This window comes from Camelus bactrianus, chromosome 5, assembly GCF_048773025.1.
Source record: "Camelus bactrianus isolate YW-2024 breed Bactrian camel chromosome 5, ASM4877302v1, whole genome shotgun sequence".
Lineage (NCBI taxonomy): Eukaryota > Metazoa > Chordata > Mammalia > Artiodactyla > Camelidae > Camelus > Camelus bactrianus.
The window spans coordinates 62,023,763-62,043,884 of record NC_133543.1 but is presented as its reverse complement, the minus strand read 5'-3'; the positions used below and the strand labels follow the sequence as shown (position 1 = coordinate 62,043,884).

Here is a 20,122-nt window from a genome sequence, read left to right as displayed (position 1 = left end):
TGTGCAGAGCTATATGATATAGGCTATGGAGATTAAAACATCGAGTTTGGTACACTATTTTATAGTGTTGGAGATAGCGGATATAAAGTATTAAGTGATACTATTAGAAATTATATACATTTAGAGGAGGGAGATGTTATTTGCATTGAAGGAAGAAGTTATCAGGGATAGTTTCTTGAAAATGGGGTTAACATTTTAAGCTGAGTAGTTTAGTAAGATTTGGACTTGTTACATGAGCAGTGAAATTTGGACATCCCAATAGAGGAAACTGAAGAAAACAGGGGATGTATATAGAAAATAGTGAATAGTTTGTTTTGGCTACTGTGTATAGTGCATAAATGGATGTAGGGGAAATTTAGATTGGAAAGGTAAATTAGGGCCAAATTATATAGAGCCTTAAAAACTTGAGTAATTATTTTGAATTCAGTAAATTTGTTTTAGCCACTTATAGAGGCTAGTTACATACAATTTTGGGGGAAAATAAAGTTGAATGAGAAATTGAGACCATAATGAGATTTTATTATTAAAAAGGAAGATTTGGGGCATATAGAATGCTAGAAAGACCACTTTTCTATGAAATATGGGTACGAAATTTCTAATCTTGGCTTTGTCATAGAAAGTAGTTATGTAACTTTGGGAAGATTTTTATTTTTTAGTTCTGTAAGCATTAGCTTCTTAATAAGTGAAATGAGAGTTCATATAAAAGATCATTAAGGCCCATATTAAGATGGTGACTATGTCATTTTTTTGATCCAAACTAGGACATTAAAATTGAAAGGAGGTTCTATTAATAATTAAGCCCAGTAACAACCAAATTATACTTTTGCTCCTTATCATATTGTATGATGAGTTTGCTTTCATCTGTTAGAGTTCAAAACTCAAACTGAAAATACTGAAAGACAGGGAAAAAGATTAAGACATCAATTATAAATGTTTAATGTTGTTGAACAAGGTAAAGATAGTATAATCTGAGGAAACTGAATTATTTTTAAATCAGTGTCTCCTTGATGTTGTGAGTGGTAATGATTGAAAATGCGCGTATAAACATAGAATTGTTTTGAAACATATATTGTTCAAAATAAAGTCAGCTACTCCTATAAATAAGACTAGAACATTTGTACACATCTCTATAAGTGTATAACTCAAATTTGCCTGGCATGGAGGGGAAGTGATGAGATAACTTCATTTATGCTTTTTTTCCTAGACATACTTACTTTTTTAAATGTCTTAAGGGACTGCAGTATTTAGAGTACTTTATAATAGTTGAATCTACCAGAATGCTGTGCTTGCTGTTTTAAATAGTCTTTTAATCGTTATTTTAAAATCTTCTCTTGATGTTATGTTCACTATTATAAATGTTCTGACTTACCATAATGGTTCAGTCCAATTATGTGTAGAGGCACCTCTCTCCCAATACTGTAAGTAAGAACTGTCTGAGAGCCTCAAAACTGAATGAGCTTTGATAGCAGGTTTGATATTTTGAACCACTTTCTCATATTTTCTAGTTTTCTCATGTTCTAGGTAAATTATTCTCAGACATTTAATATTCATTCATACCACCTGGGTATCTTGTTAAAAGGCAGATTCTGATTTGGTAGGTCTGAAGTGGGCCTGAGATTCTGCTCTTCTAACAAGTTCCTAAATGATGTGGATGTTATTGTTCTTTAGACTACAGAGTATGAAGGTCCTAGGTGTCTTCTTTGGAATTCTAGCAGACTTATGATATACGGCATTAAATATGGCTGGTTTCTTTCAGAAATTGTATTAATAGTTGTTTTAAAAAAGGAAACTTAGGACTTTTGTAAATTTAATAACGGTTGGAATAATAATTGTTTTTTGTATTCACATTTCCCTCTCATATGTTTACCAGTGTCTTAATTCTAGTTTTGCTTCTTTCTCATTTCTTTTTTTGTTGTGGTTTTTACTTTTCTTTAATATGTTATTGTGTTTGTGGATCTGGTCAGGGAACCGTTACTGTATTTTATGTTTGTATCTACATTTTATTTTGCATGCGTAACGTGGCTTTGCCTGGATGTTCTTTTTGGTAAGTTCCAAATTTATAAAGCATATCATTTTTTGTAGTGTAAGTTATAATGTTTTTCACCTTCTTTTCTCCCACTTCTAGTAATGTGATCATGCTCATAAGTTGTTTTTAGTTTTTTTTAAGAGTTCATTTGGTAATTTTTTTTCCCTAACGTATTCCACTTTTCCTTAATAGTAGTGCAGTTTGGTACTAATCTGCTTTGATTCGTATTATAGCCTCACACTCTCAGTTGCTGATCACTATTAGCAATTTCTGTCTTGAGTATTTTGACTTTTTAAAAGAGCCTCAGTCATCTAGAAATACTGTTCTAAAAGCTTGTGCTTCTATGTAGCAATCATAAAAGAAGATAGTTTGTAGCAAAATTAAATAATTTTGTTCTCAGTAAATAATAAATTTTAATTTTGTTTTTACAGCAACAGCTTGCACAACTACAGAAAGAAAAATCAGAGATTCTGAAAAATCTGGCATTATATTACTTCACATTTGTAGATGTTATGGAATTTAAGGTATATATTTTAATACGTAAAATTTAACATTTCAGAGATTGATATCTGTTAATTGTATAAATTGCTTTGTTACTTGTAGATAATAAAATTAGAATTCTTTTAGAACAATAAAATACATCTTATTTGTGTATGTTTTCTGAATTTAGTAGTATTTATATAGGTAAAAAATTAAACTTTTATTTTCAGGACCATGTTTGTGAATTGCTGAATACTATTGATGTTTGCCAAGTCTTCTTTGATATTGTAAGTATTATTTTCAGAAAAATTTTCAGTTCTTCTGTCTGTTTCTAGTAGAACTAAGGGGACCACATGCTTTCCTTTAGAGAAAATTTATATGATTAGTGTATAAAAATTTTAGCATTGTTAATTTTGCTTGTATTTTTTAAGGTAAGGCTTTATAATGTATTCTCTACTTTCACTTGTTTATTTGATTGTTGTTGAATATAAATCTTATACATACTGGGAAATAGTTGTTTATTTTAGTATTTTATTTTAATGGGCCCAATTTTAAAAGGTTACACAAATAATATTTTTCTCTATAAAAGGCATACTTAATAAAACCTTTATTAGTAAGACAATTTCTAGACATAGGAAGTCAAAGTGAAAAATGTCTTATTTAATACTTCTTTTTTCTTGCTTAGTGAGATTTGCTTCTGTGTTTTTTATTATTCTGGTTTTGATTATCCATTTAAACTGTTAGTTTGAATAGGGTGAACGCAAACGCTTTGTCATCCATAAAATTGTGTCAGAAACACAAAACTATTATCTAACACCCAAATTTTAGACATGTTTTTGGTGAAAGGAATTAGATAGAATTTCAGAAATGGGGATAAAATAAATAACTATAGAAAATTATTAGCTTTCAGTAGCTGCCATGAAGATTTTTGTGTATGTGCTTAAAAGTTTGTGAAATAGGAAGGAGTTGAACTTAATGTTTTTTTCCCTAGACTGTAAACTTTGATTTAACAAAGAACTACTTAGATTTGATTATAACTTACACAACACTAATGATACTGCTGTCTCGAATTGAAGAAAGAAAGGCAATCATTGGATTATACAACTATGCTCACGAAATGACCCATGGAGCAAGGTATACCTGTAATATAAAAATCTGTGTGAAATTGTTAATTTGATGGTTTACAATTCAGTGATATTTGATATGTGTATTTTAAGTGACCGAGAATACCCACGCCTTGGTCAGATGATTGTGGATTATGAAAATCCTTTAAAGAAGATGATGGAAGAATTTGTGCCCCATAGCAAGGTAAGAGCTGATTTTTAGTTGTGCTTTAATAAGCATATGAATTAGTTTAAGGATGGATAGTTGGTGATAAACTACTTTTAGGAAAGAAAATTATAATGAGATGTGAATAATAGTTATGCATGGTTTTATCTCATTGTGAACCAGAGAACTCATTAATTAGATTTGGAATAGTGAATAGAAACTCAGAAATATATTAATCCATTATAATTTTAAGGTTCAGTATGGGATATAGAGGGAGTGAAGTTTTGTATGTGAGAGTGTCTACTCTCACATGAGACTGCCTGGGTTCTAATCCCAACTCTGCCAATTATTGTGTGATACTGGGCAAATTACTTAAACAACTTAACTATATCTCAGTTTTCTTATCTGTAAAAATGGAGTAATGATACCTCATGTGGCAGTTTTGAGGATTAAATGAGTTACTTTGTAAAAAGTATTTAGGTACATAGTATTTGATAAAGTTTAGGTATGTTATTATAATGTAGCCTCTTAATGAGAAAAAATTGCAGGAGTTTTGTGACAATTTGGAATGTCTGTCTTTTATGATATATTAAAAAAAATAGTTCTTAATGAAATGGTCTTGGTTTGAAAGAGTTTTGCCATCATGGCTTCTTTGCAGGAGGGCTAATTCCTAAGCACATCAGGGAAATTTACAGGTATCTCATGTATCCTCATTATTTATAGATAAGGAGATTGAGGGCTAGAGAACTGATATGACAAAAGTAAGCCGTTTGGCAGCAATTGTGGCAAAACTAGAGCTAAAACCTAGGATGTTAGAATCTTGGTCCATTGTTCTTTTTGAATATGGGAGTTAAGACTTTTTAATAATACAGTATTTTGTATGAATCAATGCTCTTTGTTCTTTTTTTTTTTTTTACAGTTCACACAAAGAATTTTTCTTCATTATTCTTAATCCCATGAAAATTCTAAAGATGCGTTTTTAGTTTAATTTCTTTGCATTCTATTATACCCACAAATTTATATAGGTTTAATGTCTTAGAGTTAGTTGAATCATTATTTTTGAAAGAAGCTGGGGGTGACATCAATTTTGAATTAAAAATCAGCACTGTAGATGGAAGTGTCAGAATTCCTCAAAGTGCTGAGTATATCATAGTCACCTGTGTCTCTGATTTTTATAGTGCTTTTTCACGCCTAGAAATGTCTTCCCCTCTCCTCTCCTATTTTTTTCCTCTGAATGAACTTTTGCCAGTCATGCATGGCCTTGTTTTTATTTAGCCACTTCAGATTTGGTTCTTTTCCCACTTAGGTGATGAAAATTTTCTTAAAGGCTGTTGGATCTCTGTTTAAGCTCTTCATAGCCGTTAGCATATACCAGACTATTAATAACTACTTGAGAATTGTCCATTTGGATTAAACTAGTTATTTCCTAATCTTGATTTTTCCAGTGTTCTAATCTCAGAGTTTGATAGAAAAACCATCATGTATTTGATAAGATTTGTTAAAAGTTAAATTAATTTAATTTTAAAAAGCTATTTGGAATCATTTGGAGTGTGATAAAAACAGATTTCCTGGGTTTTACGTCCAGAGATTCTGGTTCAGGCAGAGCCCTGGATTCTTTTTTTCTGAACAAACTCCCCTGGCTGTTTATGTGCAGCCAGATTAAAGAATCACTTTCTGTAGAGAATTTTTAGAAGCAGAGGTGAATAGCAAAGGATAGTTAAAAACAAGCAAGAAGCAGATGAGATTAAAAAGTAAATACTTTGATGATAAAGGTTTAATTAGTAGACCAAATGGCAAATAAAAGTTAAGTAATTTATTAGGATAAAGTACAGTGGATTATTTTTAGAAAGCATCTTTGAAGAAATATGAGAAGAAGCATTGAGCTCTAGTAACAGTCATATAACCTTAATGTCTTTTTCTTTCAGTGAGAGCTTTAGAGTAGAAAGTGATGCACAAAAGTATGGCACTAGACTCTTCATCCTTTTTGAAATAAAGATCTCAAGATTGTCAAACAGTTTCACTTTTAAGATGATTTCCTGAGCTAAGCTTCTACTCAGGAATGTTGAATCTATGTAGCTTTCATGAAATTTAAAAAAAAAAATCTAGAGGAGGGTAACTGGGACCCACCTCAGATATATGGAGCATATTTGTTATAGGGCTCTTGTTTTATGATGGTATAATTAGAAACACACAGCAGTTCTAGCTGGAATTTAAATGGGAAAAGGAGAAAAACCCAATCTATTCCTAAACTTTCTTTTTCCCTGTTTTAATTAGTCTCTTTCAGATGCACTGATTTCTCTTCAGATGGTGTATCCCCGAAGGAATCTTTCAGCTGACCAGTGGAGAAATGCCCAGTTACTGAGTCTCATCAGTGCACCAAGTACAATGCTTAACCCAGCACAGTCTGACACTGTATGGTTCTATATTTTCTTTTTTGAATGAAAATAGTGAAGTTGATTTTTAAAAATATATAAAGCAGTTCTATTGCAGTTCTTTTTTCTAATTAGTATTAGCTTGTCAGTGAAGTTTATTGTAAAATGCTTAGTATTTGTCATACTGTTTAATTTTTTAATTTCTAGATTCTGATGCTAAGTTAATATGATTAGTAGTATGAGTATTTTCTTTTAAAGTTGAAAATTTGCCATATTCTATTATGGTAGAAAATTTGGAAGTTTCAGAAAATTATAAAGAAAAAAAACCCAAAAATCACCCCAAATCTCTCCTACTAGAGAGAATTGCTATTGTATTCTGTTCTATTTCTTTTCAGTCTTTTCTCTGTGTATATGAACATAGATGTTATTTATGTAGACAACACACACACATAATTACTGATTTGGGTATGGGTACGACAGAGAGCATCCAGGTACATAAATCTTTTTTAATTTGACTGAAAATGGTATTCTTCAGAATACTGCAAACTCTGCAGTAGCCTTGGGAAATTCAGAAGGTGTCATTTACCAGATTGAAAATGATTTAGCAGCAATGTTTCTTAAGGAGAAGTGTCAGGGTGTGTAAATGTGAAAAGGGTACAGCTTCCATTGTCCTTTATGCACTGCAAGTGTAAATATAGGTTATAAAACTTTTATCCAACTTTTCAAATATGTTGTGATATTTGAACCAAGAATTGAGTAGTCAGACTTCTCAGGAGGAAGAGAAGGAAGACTGACTCAGTATGGAATATTTTTTTTTAGAATTTCTTTAAGCCACAAATTTATATTTTCTCTTTTTAAGATGCCTTGTGAATATCTCTCCTTGGATGCCATGGAAAAATGGATTATCTGTAAGTAAAATTGGTTAGTTTTGTGATTACCTCTCAGGTTTAACTTTTAGAGAAAAATAACAAGTAACATGTATTACTTCTGTGTCAAGCACTGTGCTAAGTAAGCCTTCTATGTATATCATTCAGTCCTTATATTAACCCTGTTAGGGTAGTTTTTTGTTTTTTGGGTTTTTTTTTTGTCCTTTTTCCTGAGAGATGGTCTGTTATATAAATGAGGAATCTAAAGCTTAGTACACACAGCTAGTAAGTAACAAAGACAAAGTAAGAACCCAGACTAAATCGAAGGCTCAAGGTCTACATAATATATTGTTATATTATAACATGGCCATCAAAACTAAATTTTTTAAATCATTTTTTGGTATTTATTCAATTAAGTCTTTTGGTTTTAATTTACTTTAGTACGTATAGTAGACAACTCATGTTTAGCAGTATGTTAGATGCATGAGGGAGGAAATTACTAGTTTGTGCTCCTGTGAAGTCCACAAACTAAGAGAAATAGACACACAGAATATGAAATGAGAATTGCCATAGGATATTTCTTTTCTACCACCCTCAGGCACACTGGCAGAGGGGAATAATTTTGAGCAGTTTGTGCTTTTTATAGTTCTTATAGTTCTTGATGTAGGAAGATATCAACAAACATAGGATTACACAGTTGTGTAGGATTTCCAAATTAGATAACAAAAGGTAAAAGATAATTGAATTCATATAATAGAGAGCAGCATAATATATTGGAAGAATGTTGACTTTAAGTATAACTCCTTGAGGCTAAGTCTAGCTGTAATACTTTCATTAAGATGACTTCAGGCAAGTCATTGAACCTTCATTTCTTCAATTGTAAAAGGATACCCCCAATTCTTTCTACTCTGCAAGATAATCATGTGAGATAGTACATGTCAAAGGACTTATTTAGTAAAACCTATAATTTGCTATGAAAATGCAAGATGCTATTTCATCTGGTGATTTAGAAGAGTAGATTAGCTTTATTTTTCAGTTACTGTAACAACTGTAATGATTACTGTATTATGTATGTATTAATAACCTCTGATCTCTGGCTTAAAATATCTTTTACTCATTGATTGAAATAACTTCCTTTACAACCCAGAAGTGACACTTTTTTTTTTCATCAGTGTAGGTTCAAAGCACTGGTTTTGCAGAGTACAGAAAATTATTATTGAAAAAGAAATATTGTTGCCATCTTATACATACACACACACACACGCATATATATATGTATGTGTTATTACTTGTTGCTTAAAAGCCTCAATTTAGTGATTGTATTTATGTTTCTTTATTTTTGAAAAGCTGCCCTTTAACTCAAATAACCTAACTTTGGAATACTTTTACATTCACATTTTTTTTCTTTTTGTTTAAAGTTGGCTTTATTTTGTGCCATGGGATCCTAAATACTGATACAACAGCACTGAACCTTTGGAAGCTAGCTCTTCAAAGTAGTTCTTGCCTCTCTCTCTTTCGGGATGAAGTTTTCCACATTCACAAAGCTGCGGAAGACTTATTTGTAAACATACGAGGGTATGACATTTTCAATTATTTTGTCTTTTTTGGAAAAGAGTAGTGAGTGTAATATCTATTGAAGTTTTGGGGATAGAGAAGGATCATACTAGTCAAGAAGATAAGCCTGTACTGACTTAACAGTCACACCAAGTTGTTTTTAACAATCATCCCGATATGGTAGTAATTATATTTTTTATAGGTAGCTTCACAGATTAAAATATCTAGTGTTCTGTCCTTTTAAAGCTTGTATTCTAGGAGAAAGAAAATATGTACTCTTTACATATTGTAGTATGGTTTTAGACATAAATATTACTAAAAGCATAATATGTATTTTAAGAGTGAAATGTTTAGAAGTGCTATTTTAGAATGTAGTGCATTTGGAAAAGTATATGAATCAATCAAAAATACTTCATTACAGTAATTATAACAATTACAGAAGTCAGACTGCTGCATATAGGAAATCATGTTTCCTTATAATAAAGTATTCCAAGTGACTCATTTGTATTGATTTCCTGTAACACAAATAATTCTCAAATTTGTTTCTTTGAAATTTTTAATGTCTGCATTTCTTTCCACTTAAGGTTCTGTAGCCAGGAAATAAAAACAAAGTTGAGCTAAGACTTGGTAGCAATTATGAAATATTTTGAAATTAGGAGCATATAAAATATCCTAGGATCCCCTGAACCTGAAAGTGTTGAATAATTATCTTGGGTTCATTAGCTTTGTAGAAATGAAATTTACCTATGTTTATTTCATATTCAATTCAATAATGTCCTAAATGAAACTGAGATTTTAAAGAATCTGTTAGTTATTAAAACATAAAGGTATGTCTATTACTGACAGTTTAAGCCAGTATACCATTTCAAATTTTAATGTGTGTATGAAATACCCTGGGGTGTAAATTAAAATCCAGTTCCTGAGCATTAGCCATAACCTCCTGTATCTCCTGTATCTGTATCTTGGAGAGGTTTATAAAATCTTCCTTTTACCCCCCCCAATAGTTTACTGAGGTAAATTTATTAACAGAAAAAGTCATAAATTTTAGGTGTACAGCTCAACAACTTTGCATATGAATACTTTTGGTGACCTCTTAGATTAAGATGCAGAATATTTCCATTATCCCAGAATATTCTCTTGTGCCTCTTTCTCGTCAGTACTACCGCACCTGGTCTCCCTTCCCCTGGCCCTTTCTCAGGTGATCACTATTTCGATTTCTGTCACCATAAGTGGCTCTGACATTCTCATGCAGGTCAGTGCCGTCTGTATTTTTCAACTCTTAGTTCACCTTTTATTTTAGATGGTGGAGTACCTGGAAATATCCTGCCATTGTGGGCTTTGTCATTTCCTAATTGATTCACGTTGAAAATCCTGAAGCTTATGTGATGTTTTAGCATATTGACACCCTCTCTGTGGAATCATATTTAAAAACATGTAAACATTTAGAACTAGATAGTCTCTGTATATTGACTGTGTTTTATGTATGGTACAAGTAAGTGTAATAGCATCATGAAGCCAATTGTCTTTTTGTTACACTTTTAGTGTTAAATTTACCATTTAAGAATCTCTGTATTTAAAGTCGAGAAGTTTTAATTTTTTACTAAATTGTGAGTGATCAATCCAATATAAAATGTGAATTATTGTAGTAATTACAAGTCAGACCGTAAGTATAAAAACTCATTATTTATACAAGTCAATGATTACAAAATTAGTGTATTTTGAACATTTGCTTAAAGAACACAGAAATCTTGGCATACTTAATTTAGAAGTTGGAGTTCTTGGTGTAAGTGGTTCTAGCGAGGTTGTCAGGAAGATAATTTTTCTTTAACATTTTAGGAATTTTGAGTTGTGTGTAGGAGCCAGGAAATTAACATGTATTTTTAGCATTTATTTTTCAGATGGCATCTTTAAACTGTTTGATATTGGGTTCTGTTTCTTTTATTTAAATGTTTTTTAATTTGAAAAAATATATTTTTTAAATGGTGAGTAAATATCATCCAAAATTCTATCCCTTAAAATAATTTAAAGTAGTCAAATACTTTCCTGCCCTAGTTTTCTCCACCACAAAACCCCTATACCCAAATAGTCACTAATGTTAATCACTTAGTAAATGTCCTTTGAGAAGTTTTTTTATGCTTATGGGATAGCATAAAAAGTCAGAAGTAATAGCTTTGTCAGCACTTCCGATTTTTGGAAATCACTGTTATTATATCAGAAATATAATTTTAATGTCTCTATTGGGGGCTTAAGGAAATATATTTAGTAAAATTAAAATCTGCATTATGAATGTTAATTTTATTACTGGATTTTAATATAATACGAGGTTTATTTTTCTAGGTAGACTTGATTGGGTACTTAAGGTGCTAGGAAAGGATGGGGGTAGACTTCTTCCATATGTATCCAGTTTGAGAACCAGTTTTTCTTGTTGATAAGTCATTTTTGGTTGACTTTCTAGTATTTGACTAACTTGTTTTTACTGTTATTGACCACATTAAGATTAACATAGTTCCATATTTTTTTTGCACATAGCTATAATAAGCGTATTAATGACATAAGAGAATGCAAAGAGGCAGCTGTGTCACATGCGTAAGTAGCTCTAACTTATGTGTGGTACTTTCAACCAAGAATTCCTTTTTTAAAGCATTATTTTGTTGAAGTGATTGCAGATTAATGGTGTGTAAGAAGTGGTAGTAGAAGTGTGGGACTTTCAATCAATAAGAAATAAATTTATAACCTCTCTGTCTAGTAACCTTGGTATTAAGTGCAGATAGATTTTAAATATTTTTTGAAGTGTTTCAAAAAAATGTGCTAAGGAATACCATACAATGACTTTGTTTTGGTATCATTCAGGTCTCTTATTGCCACTATGCTCTGGTGCCAATTTTTGCAAGTTATGATGATTTTTGTACTACTTTGTGAAAATTGGTGTATCTTCACATTCTCCCGAATAGTATTTACTTTTCAAAGTATGTTAATCTCATATCTTTCCCAAATTTTAGTAAATACATTTTATTAGTAAATATATAGATAACTTAAATTAGAAATTAGTGTTTTTAAGATGTTTGAACTTTTCAATTTTCTCATTTAATAATTTGGTATTTCAGCTTAATTGTTACGTATGGTATACTTGCATAGAATATTTTCTCCAATAAACCTAGATAATATAGAGATAACATTATCTGATCCATCAGTATTTTCTAAGGTAGAGAGAAGATAATACCATTGTCATAGGTGAAAATATAAAACCTCAAAAAGTTTTAGAATTTGGGTTTAGGCTATAGGATAGATATTAGGAATTTAAATCATCTTTATTCATTGCTAACTGTACTATATTATTTCCTCATGCATTTTTTCCCCTTTAATAAAGTACTTATTATAAAATTCTGGAGTACAAATAACATACTTGGGAGTGTGTTAGAATTCCTTTCCTAATCTGCAGAAATACGTGTGATTATCACTTCTTCATGTGATAGACCCTAAGCAGATGTATGGTGTGATAGCTATCTTTTATAAAGATCTTTTAAAAGTAAGGCATTTTTATTTCCTTTATTTATTATATAAAACAATGATAAATAGTAAGTGGTAGTAATTCCTGATTCTCATTAACATGTGCCAGATGTAGTACTTTGTAGACATTTTCTCTCAATATTAACACTCCTTGCAGCAACCCTGTACAGTAAAATAGTAAAAACCTTTGCTCACTTTCTTAGGTATTACACCAGATGAGCTTATTACCATCAGTTAAAAGAGAGCTTGTCATTAGAATTATACTAACATTGTAAAAGTACTATATATTAGGCATTATGAAAGATGTATCTTTTGAATCAGGTGTCATCATCCCTGTTTTATAGATGAGAGGCTGAAACTTAGAGAGATGAAACCTAAGGTCACATAGGCAAAAGTTAGATTTTAATGTGTCTTCTAAAACTAATCTGTTGTGTCACAGCCAAATTTCTGGTGTTGCATATTTCTTCTACTCAGATTTTTTGGCATGTGCTCTGTGTATGGGTGTGTGGCCATTTATTTTTTGCACCTATCTAAATTCTAAAACTTTTTTGGAACAGTGTATATTTTACATAATATGAGTTGGAATATTTACAATATTCTGTGAATTTTTTTCTCATTGATATGTGAGAATAAATTCTAATTTGTAGTTTATTTTTGAGCTATCTAGTACATGAATATTTATGATTATTTTTCATCTTTCTGTTTTTGGGCAAGATGAGTGCAAAACAGATTTTATCCCAATGCCTTTAATGAATATCCTCTTATTTAGTTAGTTTTATGTATTTAATGAATGAGGATATGAATAATCAGATATTTATTAAGTTATAATTATTGATTCTATATAGGTGTGACAAAAATGTATACAGTAGGATAGTGCTTACTTTTAAGGATTTCACAGTCCAGTTTATAGAGTGCTAGTCTGAATGGTGCTAAACTTGCAGAAATTACTCAGAAATAGACATCTGGATATTAGGAAATACTTGTTGAAGGATTGGTCTTGAGGTTTGGGTAGGATTTTGATTAAGTAGAGAGTAAGAGGGTAAACATGGTTACAAAGTCAGCATAAGAAAGGCAAGGATTAAAAATAAGATTGGGAAGTCATTTAATGACAAACACATAGAAGATGATACATGTAAGGGCTTCTCTTTCCTAAGAAAACTTAGGGAATTGACCCTGAAATGATGTTATTTAATTGCTAATAATAATTTTAGTAAAAACAGATAAACTGTAATGGTGGGTGTCTTTCCCTATAGTGGTTCAATGCACAGAGAAAGACGCAAGTTTTTAAGGTCTGCACTGAAAGAATTGGCTACTGTCCTCTCTGATCAACCTGGTTTGCTAGGTCCCAAGGTAAATTGATCTAATTTTTTTCAACTGCAAATGTGACATACTAAATTTTTTTTTTTTAATTTCTTTTCTCTGTGAAATTTTGCTAAAATTTTGTCAGGGACTACATAAGAGGGTTTTAATATTTAGCTGATAGTGAATTTACTGACTTAACACTTGTAAATTACACCTTCCTGCATTTTCCTCACATTGTGCTTATGTGCGTGTTTTCCCTGATACATACTTTGAAGTTCTGTGTTCTGTCATTTCTGTCTTTTAAAGTTGCTGCTCTCGGTTCTTGCCAGTGACTTCTCACTTGAAGGAAGATTATGAATAGATTTTGTTTTTAATCTTTGCATGAGAATTGACAATGTTGTTTTTTTTTTTTTTAAATATGTATCAGGCACTTTTTGTTTTTATGGCATTATCCTTTGCCCGTGATGAAATTATCTGGCTACTTCGTCATGCAGATAACATGCCAAAGAAGAGTGCAGATGACTTTATAGATAAGTAAGTTAGCAATGTTAAAAAATATGTTGTTTGTATAATTTGATTTATGGGTTGTGGAATTTGGGGACTGAAGTAAGATTATTTTGAAAAACTTTTTTGGGGGGCTTTTCATATTTGTTATAATGCAAGGAATATTTTAATGTTAGTTGATACGAATTAGAGTGCAAAGTCAACTTTAGCTTAAAATTAGGGCTTTAAATATTTTCTCTCTAGTACTCTAGGTGGTCACGGAAGTCTTATTTGTTATTTTACTATAGTAATTTCTTAAGAAATTCATGTTTCAAAATGATTTACTACACAAAAATTTGGATAAGAATTCTAACAGAGTAGTTAAACTGACTGTGTCGTTTGAAATATCTTTCTCTCGTTTTAGTCTGCAGTCCCTCAATAGGAGTTAGGTAAATGAATCAGAGAAATAAGAATGTACAGAAAAATCTTACTTCTTCCTAATTCTCCAATCTTCCATTTATGATTTTTTAAATGATGTATTTATGAGATGGCCTAATTTTATTTTTATTTTGGATTTTCCTCTATCAGTATTTTAGTCCTAGCTTTTTTTTTTTTTTTGCTGTTTGTGATTTATTTATATGAAATAATACAAAAAGAAAGTAGTTGACATTAAATATTTAACAAGTAGTTGACATTAAATATTTAACAGTGCTTTTTCTAAGGAAAAAACAATGTAGTAGTATCAAAGGCATTTCATATTTTCTTTGATAACAATGAATTTATTTTTTAAAATATTTTTCTTGAATTTAAAAAAAAGGCACATTGCTGAATTAATATTTTACATGGAAGAGCTTAGAGCACATGTAAGGAAGTATGGACCTGTAATGCAGAGGTATTACGTGCAGTACCTATCTGGCTTTGATGCTGTTGTCCTCAATGAACTTGTGCAGGTAAAAACTATCTCAAATTATGCTCCCTTTTGTTCCTTTCTTGCCTCCTTTCTAATAACTGATTTGTTTGTTCGTAAACATTTATGAAATGTAATCTTGTGCCAGGTGGTGGAGATACAAATGTACATAAGACATGGTCACATCTTGTCAAGGAGATCATCTTGTGGGGAGAAAACATTTAGTTGTAGTCCAGCATGATAGGCCTGTTATGCTTAAGTGTGTACAAAGCTCATAGTGAACACAACACTGGGAGTGATTCTTTATCTTGGGAATGGAGGTGTACAGTAACCAAATTATAGAGGGCTTTGCAAAAGAGGAGGTTAGTCATAAATCAGATTTAGTACTTGGGAGGATCACCCTGGCTCAGTGAATAATGGATTGCTCGGGGCCAAGAGAGGAGGCAGAGAGTTCAGAGGAAAAATTACTGTAGTAGGCTAGGTGAGCGCTGTTGAAAACCTGAACTTGGACAGTGACTATGGAGATGAAGAGATGATGGCTACATTATAATTGATAATTAAGTATTAGAGGAAAAACAGAAGGTAAATATTTTTGCATAGTGTGTTAGAGAATGGCCAGTAAAAATAAAAATTCATCTAGATGTCCTAATTTAATGAAATGTCCTGATTTTATTTTCAGTTTCAGTTTTCCTCTATTGATTTTTAGTCTTAGCCTTTTAAAATTCTTTTCTTTCTATAATTTCTTGATTCAGTCTTTTTAATCTTTATATAAATTTCTTTTTAGTTTTTTCCAAATAAATTGACTGTAAGAAAAATTATATTTTATTTCCCTTATTTTATAAAATCATAGATATCTATAAACTATTATAAGCTGTCATACACTACAAAGGAAGAACAGCACAAATTCTCTGTATTAAGACTACTCTGAGACTACTGGTTTTCCAGAGAAATAACAATACTTTGAAATTCTAGTTTTCTTTCAAACCTACCTAAAAATGCATATAAGAAAAAAATTTGTTGATTTAATTGTTACCGTGAACTATATACAGTTTACAGGTTACTGTCCTAAAGTAGTTTATTTCTTCTTTTATCCGCTAGATGGAGCTCAGATGCTTTCTTTCTAGAATATCTATTAAAAGAGGGAATAGAAAAGTTAATTTTATCCCTAGAGTGTTACTGCTTTGCTATAGTTTTTTTGAATAATTACTACTTACCAGATAAACCAGAGGCTACTGTGCTATCACAGTCTAAAAAGTAAACCAGACCCCTAGTTTCATGTCATTTTGAAACTTGTTGTGACTAGTTGGATATTTATTAATAAATTTAACAGGTTTATGTTAAAGTTTAACATTTTTTAAGTCACTGCATGTTTTTTGGTGTCTTTTATATAAACTGGATTTTAATAATACTGAGAAAATTAATTTCTAATTTTTTTCTGGAAATATAGTAATAGTAATAGCAGCAGCAATAATAGTAATTTATTGATAGTATGTTGTATTACATCTGTGCAACAACTTTGTGAAGGTAGGTACAGTTGTCATTATTTATTGAAGAAAAGGGCCTTATGTTACTTGATTAGTATTGCACAGTTCGTGGGTAATAGAGCCAGTGTTTGAACTGAGGTCTTGGGTGGAGGGTATAGCTCTGGTAGAGCGCATGCTTAGCATGCATGAGGTTCTAGGTTCAATCCCCAGTACTTCCATTATAGTAAATAAATAAGTGAACTCAAGTCTTAACTCAAATGCCTGAGCTTTTTTATCACTGGCTTCTGTTATAAAGTTCACACATAGTGTTTTTAACCATTTGCTAGGATTTAAATTTATAACCAAGATTAACCTGTTAAAGTAGCTAATTGTAATAGGTATTAAAATTTTTTAAATTATGGTAAAGTATACATAGCATAAAAGTTACCATTTTAACCATTTTTAAGTGTACATTATAAGACATTATGTACATTTACATTGTTGTGTAGTTCTTAATGTTTTGAAAATTATGCTTTTTGTGAGCTAAGCATCCACTTTTTTAAACATTTATTATTTGGCATCTACTTTAGATGCAGTTTATCAAATATTCACTTTTTTAACCAGTCTGAGAGGCATTTCTTTGGTCCAAATTTTGTTGAGGTAAAATTTATATACATTAAAAATTAGTGTACTTGGAATTTGATACAACATTGTAAAATGATTATAAATCAATAAAAAATGTTAAAAAAATAAAAATTTAACTTAAAAGAAAGAAATAGCCAAATACAACAGGGATGAAATCTTCACAAGAGTTAAAAAAAAAATTAACATACTATTTGAATTTGGGCATCTGTATACATTCACGTAACCACCACCAGTGAAGATGTAGAATATTACCAACACTTAAAAGTTTTCTTGTGCACCTTTGTAGTTGATTCCCTCTCTAGACCCCAGACAACCCCTTATCTACTTTGTCACTTTTGCCTTTAAAAAAATTTTTTTGTATAAATGAAATCATCATGATACAAGTTTTTGTTTTTCACTGTTTTCAGTTAGCATAATGTTTTTGAGATTCATCCATGTTATTTTGTATTATCAACATTTCATTCCTGTTTACTGCTGAAAGATATTCCATAGTATGGATATACTGGTTTGTTTGTCCTTCCAGCAGCCGATGGCCCTGTGAGTTGTTTACCAACTAGATGTTTTTAACATTGCTTTATTTTTTGTTTCTTTTTCAGAATCTTTCTGTTTGTCCTGAAGATGAATCAATCATCATGTCCTCTTTTGTTAACACTATGACTTCTCTAAGTGTAAAACAAGGTAGTAAGTCTTTTAAGTAGAAACATATGTTCCCGCAATTAGGTTTTCAAATTTGATTGTTAAGGAGAGGATTTAACAGTTAAATTTTACAGAATTACTTGTTTTTGGATGTATTCAATGTGTTCTCTTTTGTTTTAACTTTGTTCTATGAAGCAGAGGTTTCTAAAATGGGTGTGTGATGATGTTTACAAAAATCATAAGAAGTATAGCTTGACATTTCTTACTATTCAGCAAGAGGAAAAAAGGGCATTTTGTAATAAAAAACAAAAGAAAGAAAAATGAGTGCCCCATATGTACCAAAGTGTATATTTGGTCCAAGCAATACCTATGACAGTCATGGATACCATTAATAAAATGTTTAATCTGGGTAGGCACTTTATGTACATTATCCCATTTAATCTGCATCAGTGTTAAAAAGCTGTAATTACTTTTATTTGACAGATTGGAAGACTTAAGGTTTGAGGGTTAACCTCAGTTATTTAACATGATTTGCCCAAACTCTTAACAGGCATTAAGCACTAGAATATCAACTTAAGTTCGTCTGTTAGTTTCAAAAGTTGATGTCATGTACTAGGCTGCCTTTCCATTATTTGAGTACTCCATTCCAGTAGATTGATATGATGTTTTAGTTTTGTAATCTTTAAGTGAAAGGTATCAGAAACCTTGAAAATTTCCGAGTAATAAATTTGTTTATTTTCGTTTTATCAATCTTTATAGTTATCACACTTAAGTAATGAATCTGCTGTAAACTTGCCTGGTGATATTTGGTTTATATGAAGTTATTTTTTGGAACTTCAGCATGCTATCCAAAGTTTCTGTTCATAGGATTTCTTAATGCTCTACATTCGGTTCTTTAAATTGACGTGTAAGCAAAATGAGAATCACAGAGTTTAGGAGAGAAGTCTGTACTTTATACTTCTCTTAGCATAACTGCCTCCTTTATCATCATCTTTGTAGGAAATGAGAATCATTTCACTGTCATAGCTATTAAATTATTTTTACTTTTTAATTGTGGTAAAATAAACATAAGATAAAATTGACTACCTTAACCATTTTTAGTGTATAGTTCAGTAGCGTTAAGTATATTTACATAGTTGTGCAATCAATATTCAGAACTTTTCATCTTGTAAAATTGAAGCACTATAGCTATAAAATAACAACTTCCCATTTTCCTTTTCCCCCAGCCCTAGCATCCAGTATTCTACTTTACGTTTCTATGAGTTTGACTCTTCTAGATACCTCACATAAGTGAATTACAGTATTTGTCTGTCACTGACTTTTTCACTTAGCATAATGTCCTCAACATGTCTTCCGTGTTGTAACACATGGCAGAATTTGCTTCCTTTTTAAGGCTGAATAATACAACATTGTGCATAAATACCATATTTTGTTTATCTATTCATCTGTTGATGTACTTTTTGGTTGCTTCCACCTTTTGGCTGTTGTGAATAATGCTGCTTTAAACATTGCTGTACAAATCTCTTCAAGACTCTGCGTTTTTTTTTTGTATATATTCTCAGAAGTGGAATTGTCTTAGCTCTTAAATTTTAAAATGTGATTATAGATTTGTGAAAACATTAACTTACTTTGTAACCTTTTTTTTCTATTATTGTAGTGGAAGATGGGGAAGTATTTGATTTCAGAGGAATGAGATTAGATTGGTTTAGATTACAGGTAAGAGTAACAATAATTTCATTGTCATTCTGTTTTGCTATTGAATATCTTAGTTAACAAGAGAACTTGTATAAATAACTATAGTCTTTACTTCGTAGAAGAAACTTTTTTTAATTGAGATATAATCGATGTGTAACATTATGTTAGGTTCAGATACACAACATAAATGATTCAATAGTCAGTGATGTATGTATTTTGAATTGATCACCACAGTAGGTCTAGTTAATATCCATTACGCATAGTTACAAATTTTATTTTTCTTGCTTTGAGAACTTTTAAGATTTACTGTCTTAGCAAATTTAAAATATACAATACAATATTATTATCTATGGTCACCATCCTGTACATTACATACCCAAGCACTTATTTATTTTGTAATGGGATGTTTGTATCTTTTGATCACCTTCGCCCATTTCACCTACTCCAGACTCTGCCTCTGGCAGCCACCAATCTGTTATCTGTATCTGTGAGTTTGGTTTTTTCTCTTGTTTGTTTTGTCTTTTTTGTGTTTTTTTGATTCTGTATATAAATGAGATCATATGGTATTTGTCTTCCTTTGTTTGATATCTTTCACGTAGCACAATACTTTCACTATCTATTCATGTTGTCACAAATAGCAGGATTTCCGTCCTCTTTTTATGGATGAATAATATTCCAGTGTGTTCATGTGAAGGGGTGTGTGTGTGTATAGCCCACAACTTTTTTATCCATTCATCAGTGGACACTTAGGTTGTTTCCCTGTAAATAATGCTGCAGTGAAGAAAGAGGTATAGATAGCTTTCTGAGTTAGTGTTTTTATTTTCTTCAGACAAAACTCAGACATGGAATTGCTGGATCGTATGGTAGTTCTATTTTCAATTTTTTGAGGAACCTCTTTACTGTTATCCATAGTGGCT

General features: G+C 31.0%; 1 protein-coding gene across 1 annotated transcript in view; it reads left to right on the top strand.

Annotated features, from left to right (window-relative positions):
- Window positions 1-20,122, top strand: part of NCKAP1 (NCK associated protein 1) — an 84,350-nt gene that overhangs the window by 29,885 nt on the left and 34,343 nt on the right. Inside the window, exons 3-15 of the mRNA XM_074364005.1 lie at window positions 2,458-2,550; window positions 2,737-2,793; window positions 3,498-3,640; window positions 3,724-3,814; window positions 6,050-6,187; window positions 7,007-7,055; window positions 8,432-8,588; window positions 11,097-11,153; window positions 13,328-13,424; window positions 13,804-13,910; window positions 14,677-14,809; window positions 17,471-17,552; window positions 19,168-19,226. Of these exons, the coding sequence (XP_074220106.1) occupies window positions 2,458-2,550; window positions 2,737-2,793; window positions 3,498-3,640; window positions 3,724-3,814; window positions 6,050-6,187; window positions 7,007-7,055; window positions 8,432-8,588; window positions 11,097-11,153; window positions 13,328-13,424; window positions 13,804-13,910; window positions 14,677-14,809; window positions 17,471-17,552; window positions 19,168-19,226 (1,263 nt within the window). The remainder of the gene's footprint in view (window positions 1-2,457; window positions 2,551-2,736; window positions 2,794-3,497; window positions 3,641-3,723; window positions 3,815-6,049; window positions 6,188-7,006; window positions 7,056-8,431; window positions 8,589-11,096; window positions 11,154-13,327; window positions 13,425-13,803; window positions 13,911-14,676; window positions 14,810-17,470; window positions 17,553-19,167; window positions 19,227-20,122) is intronic.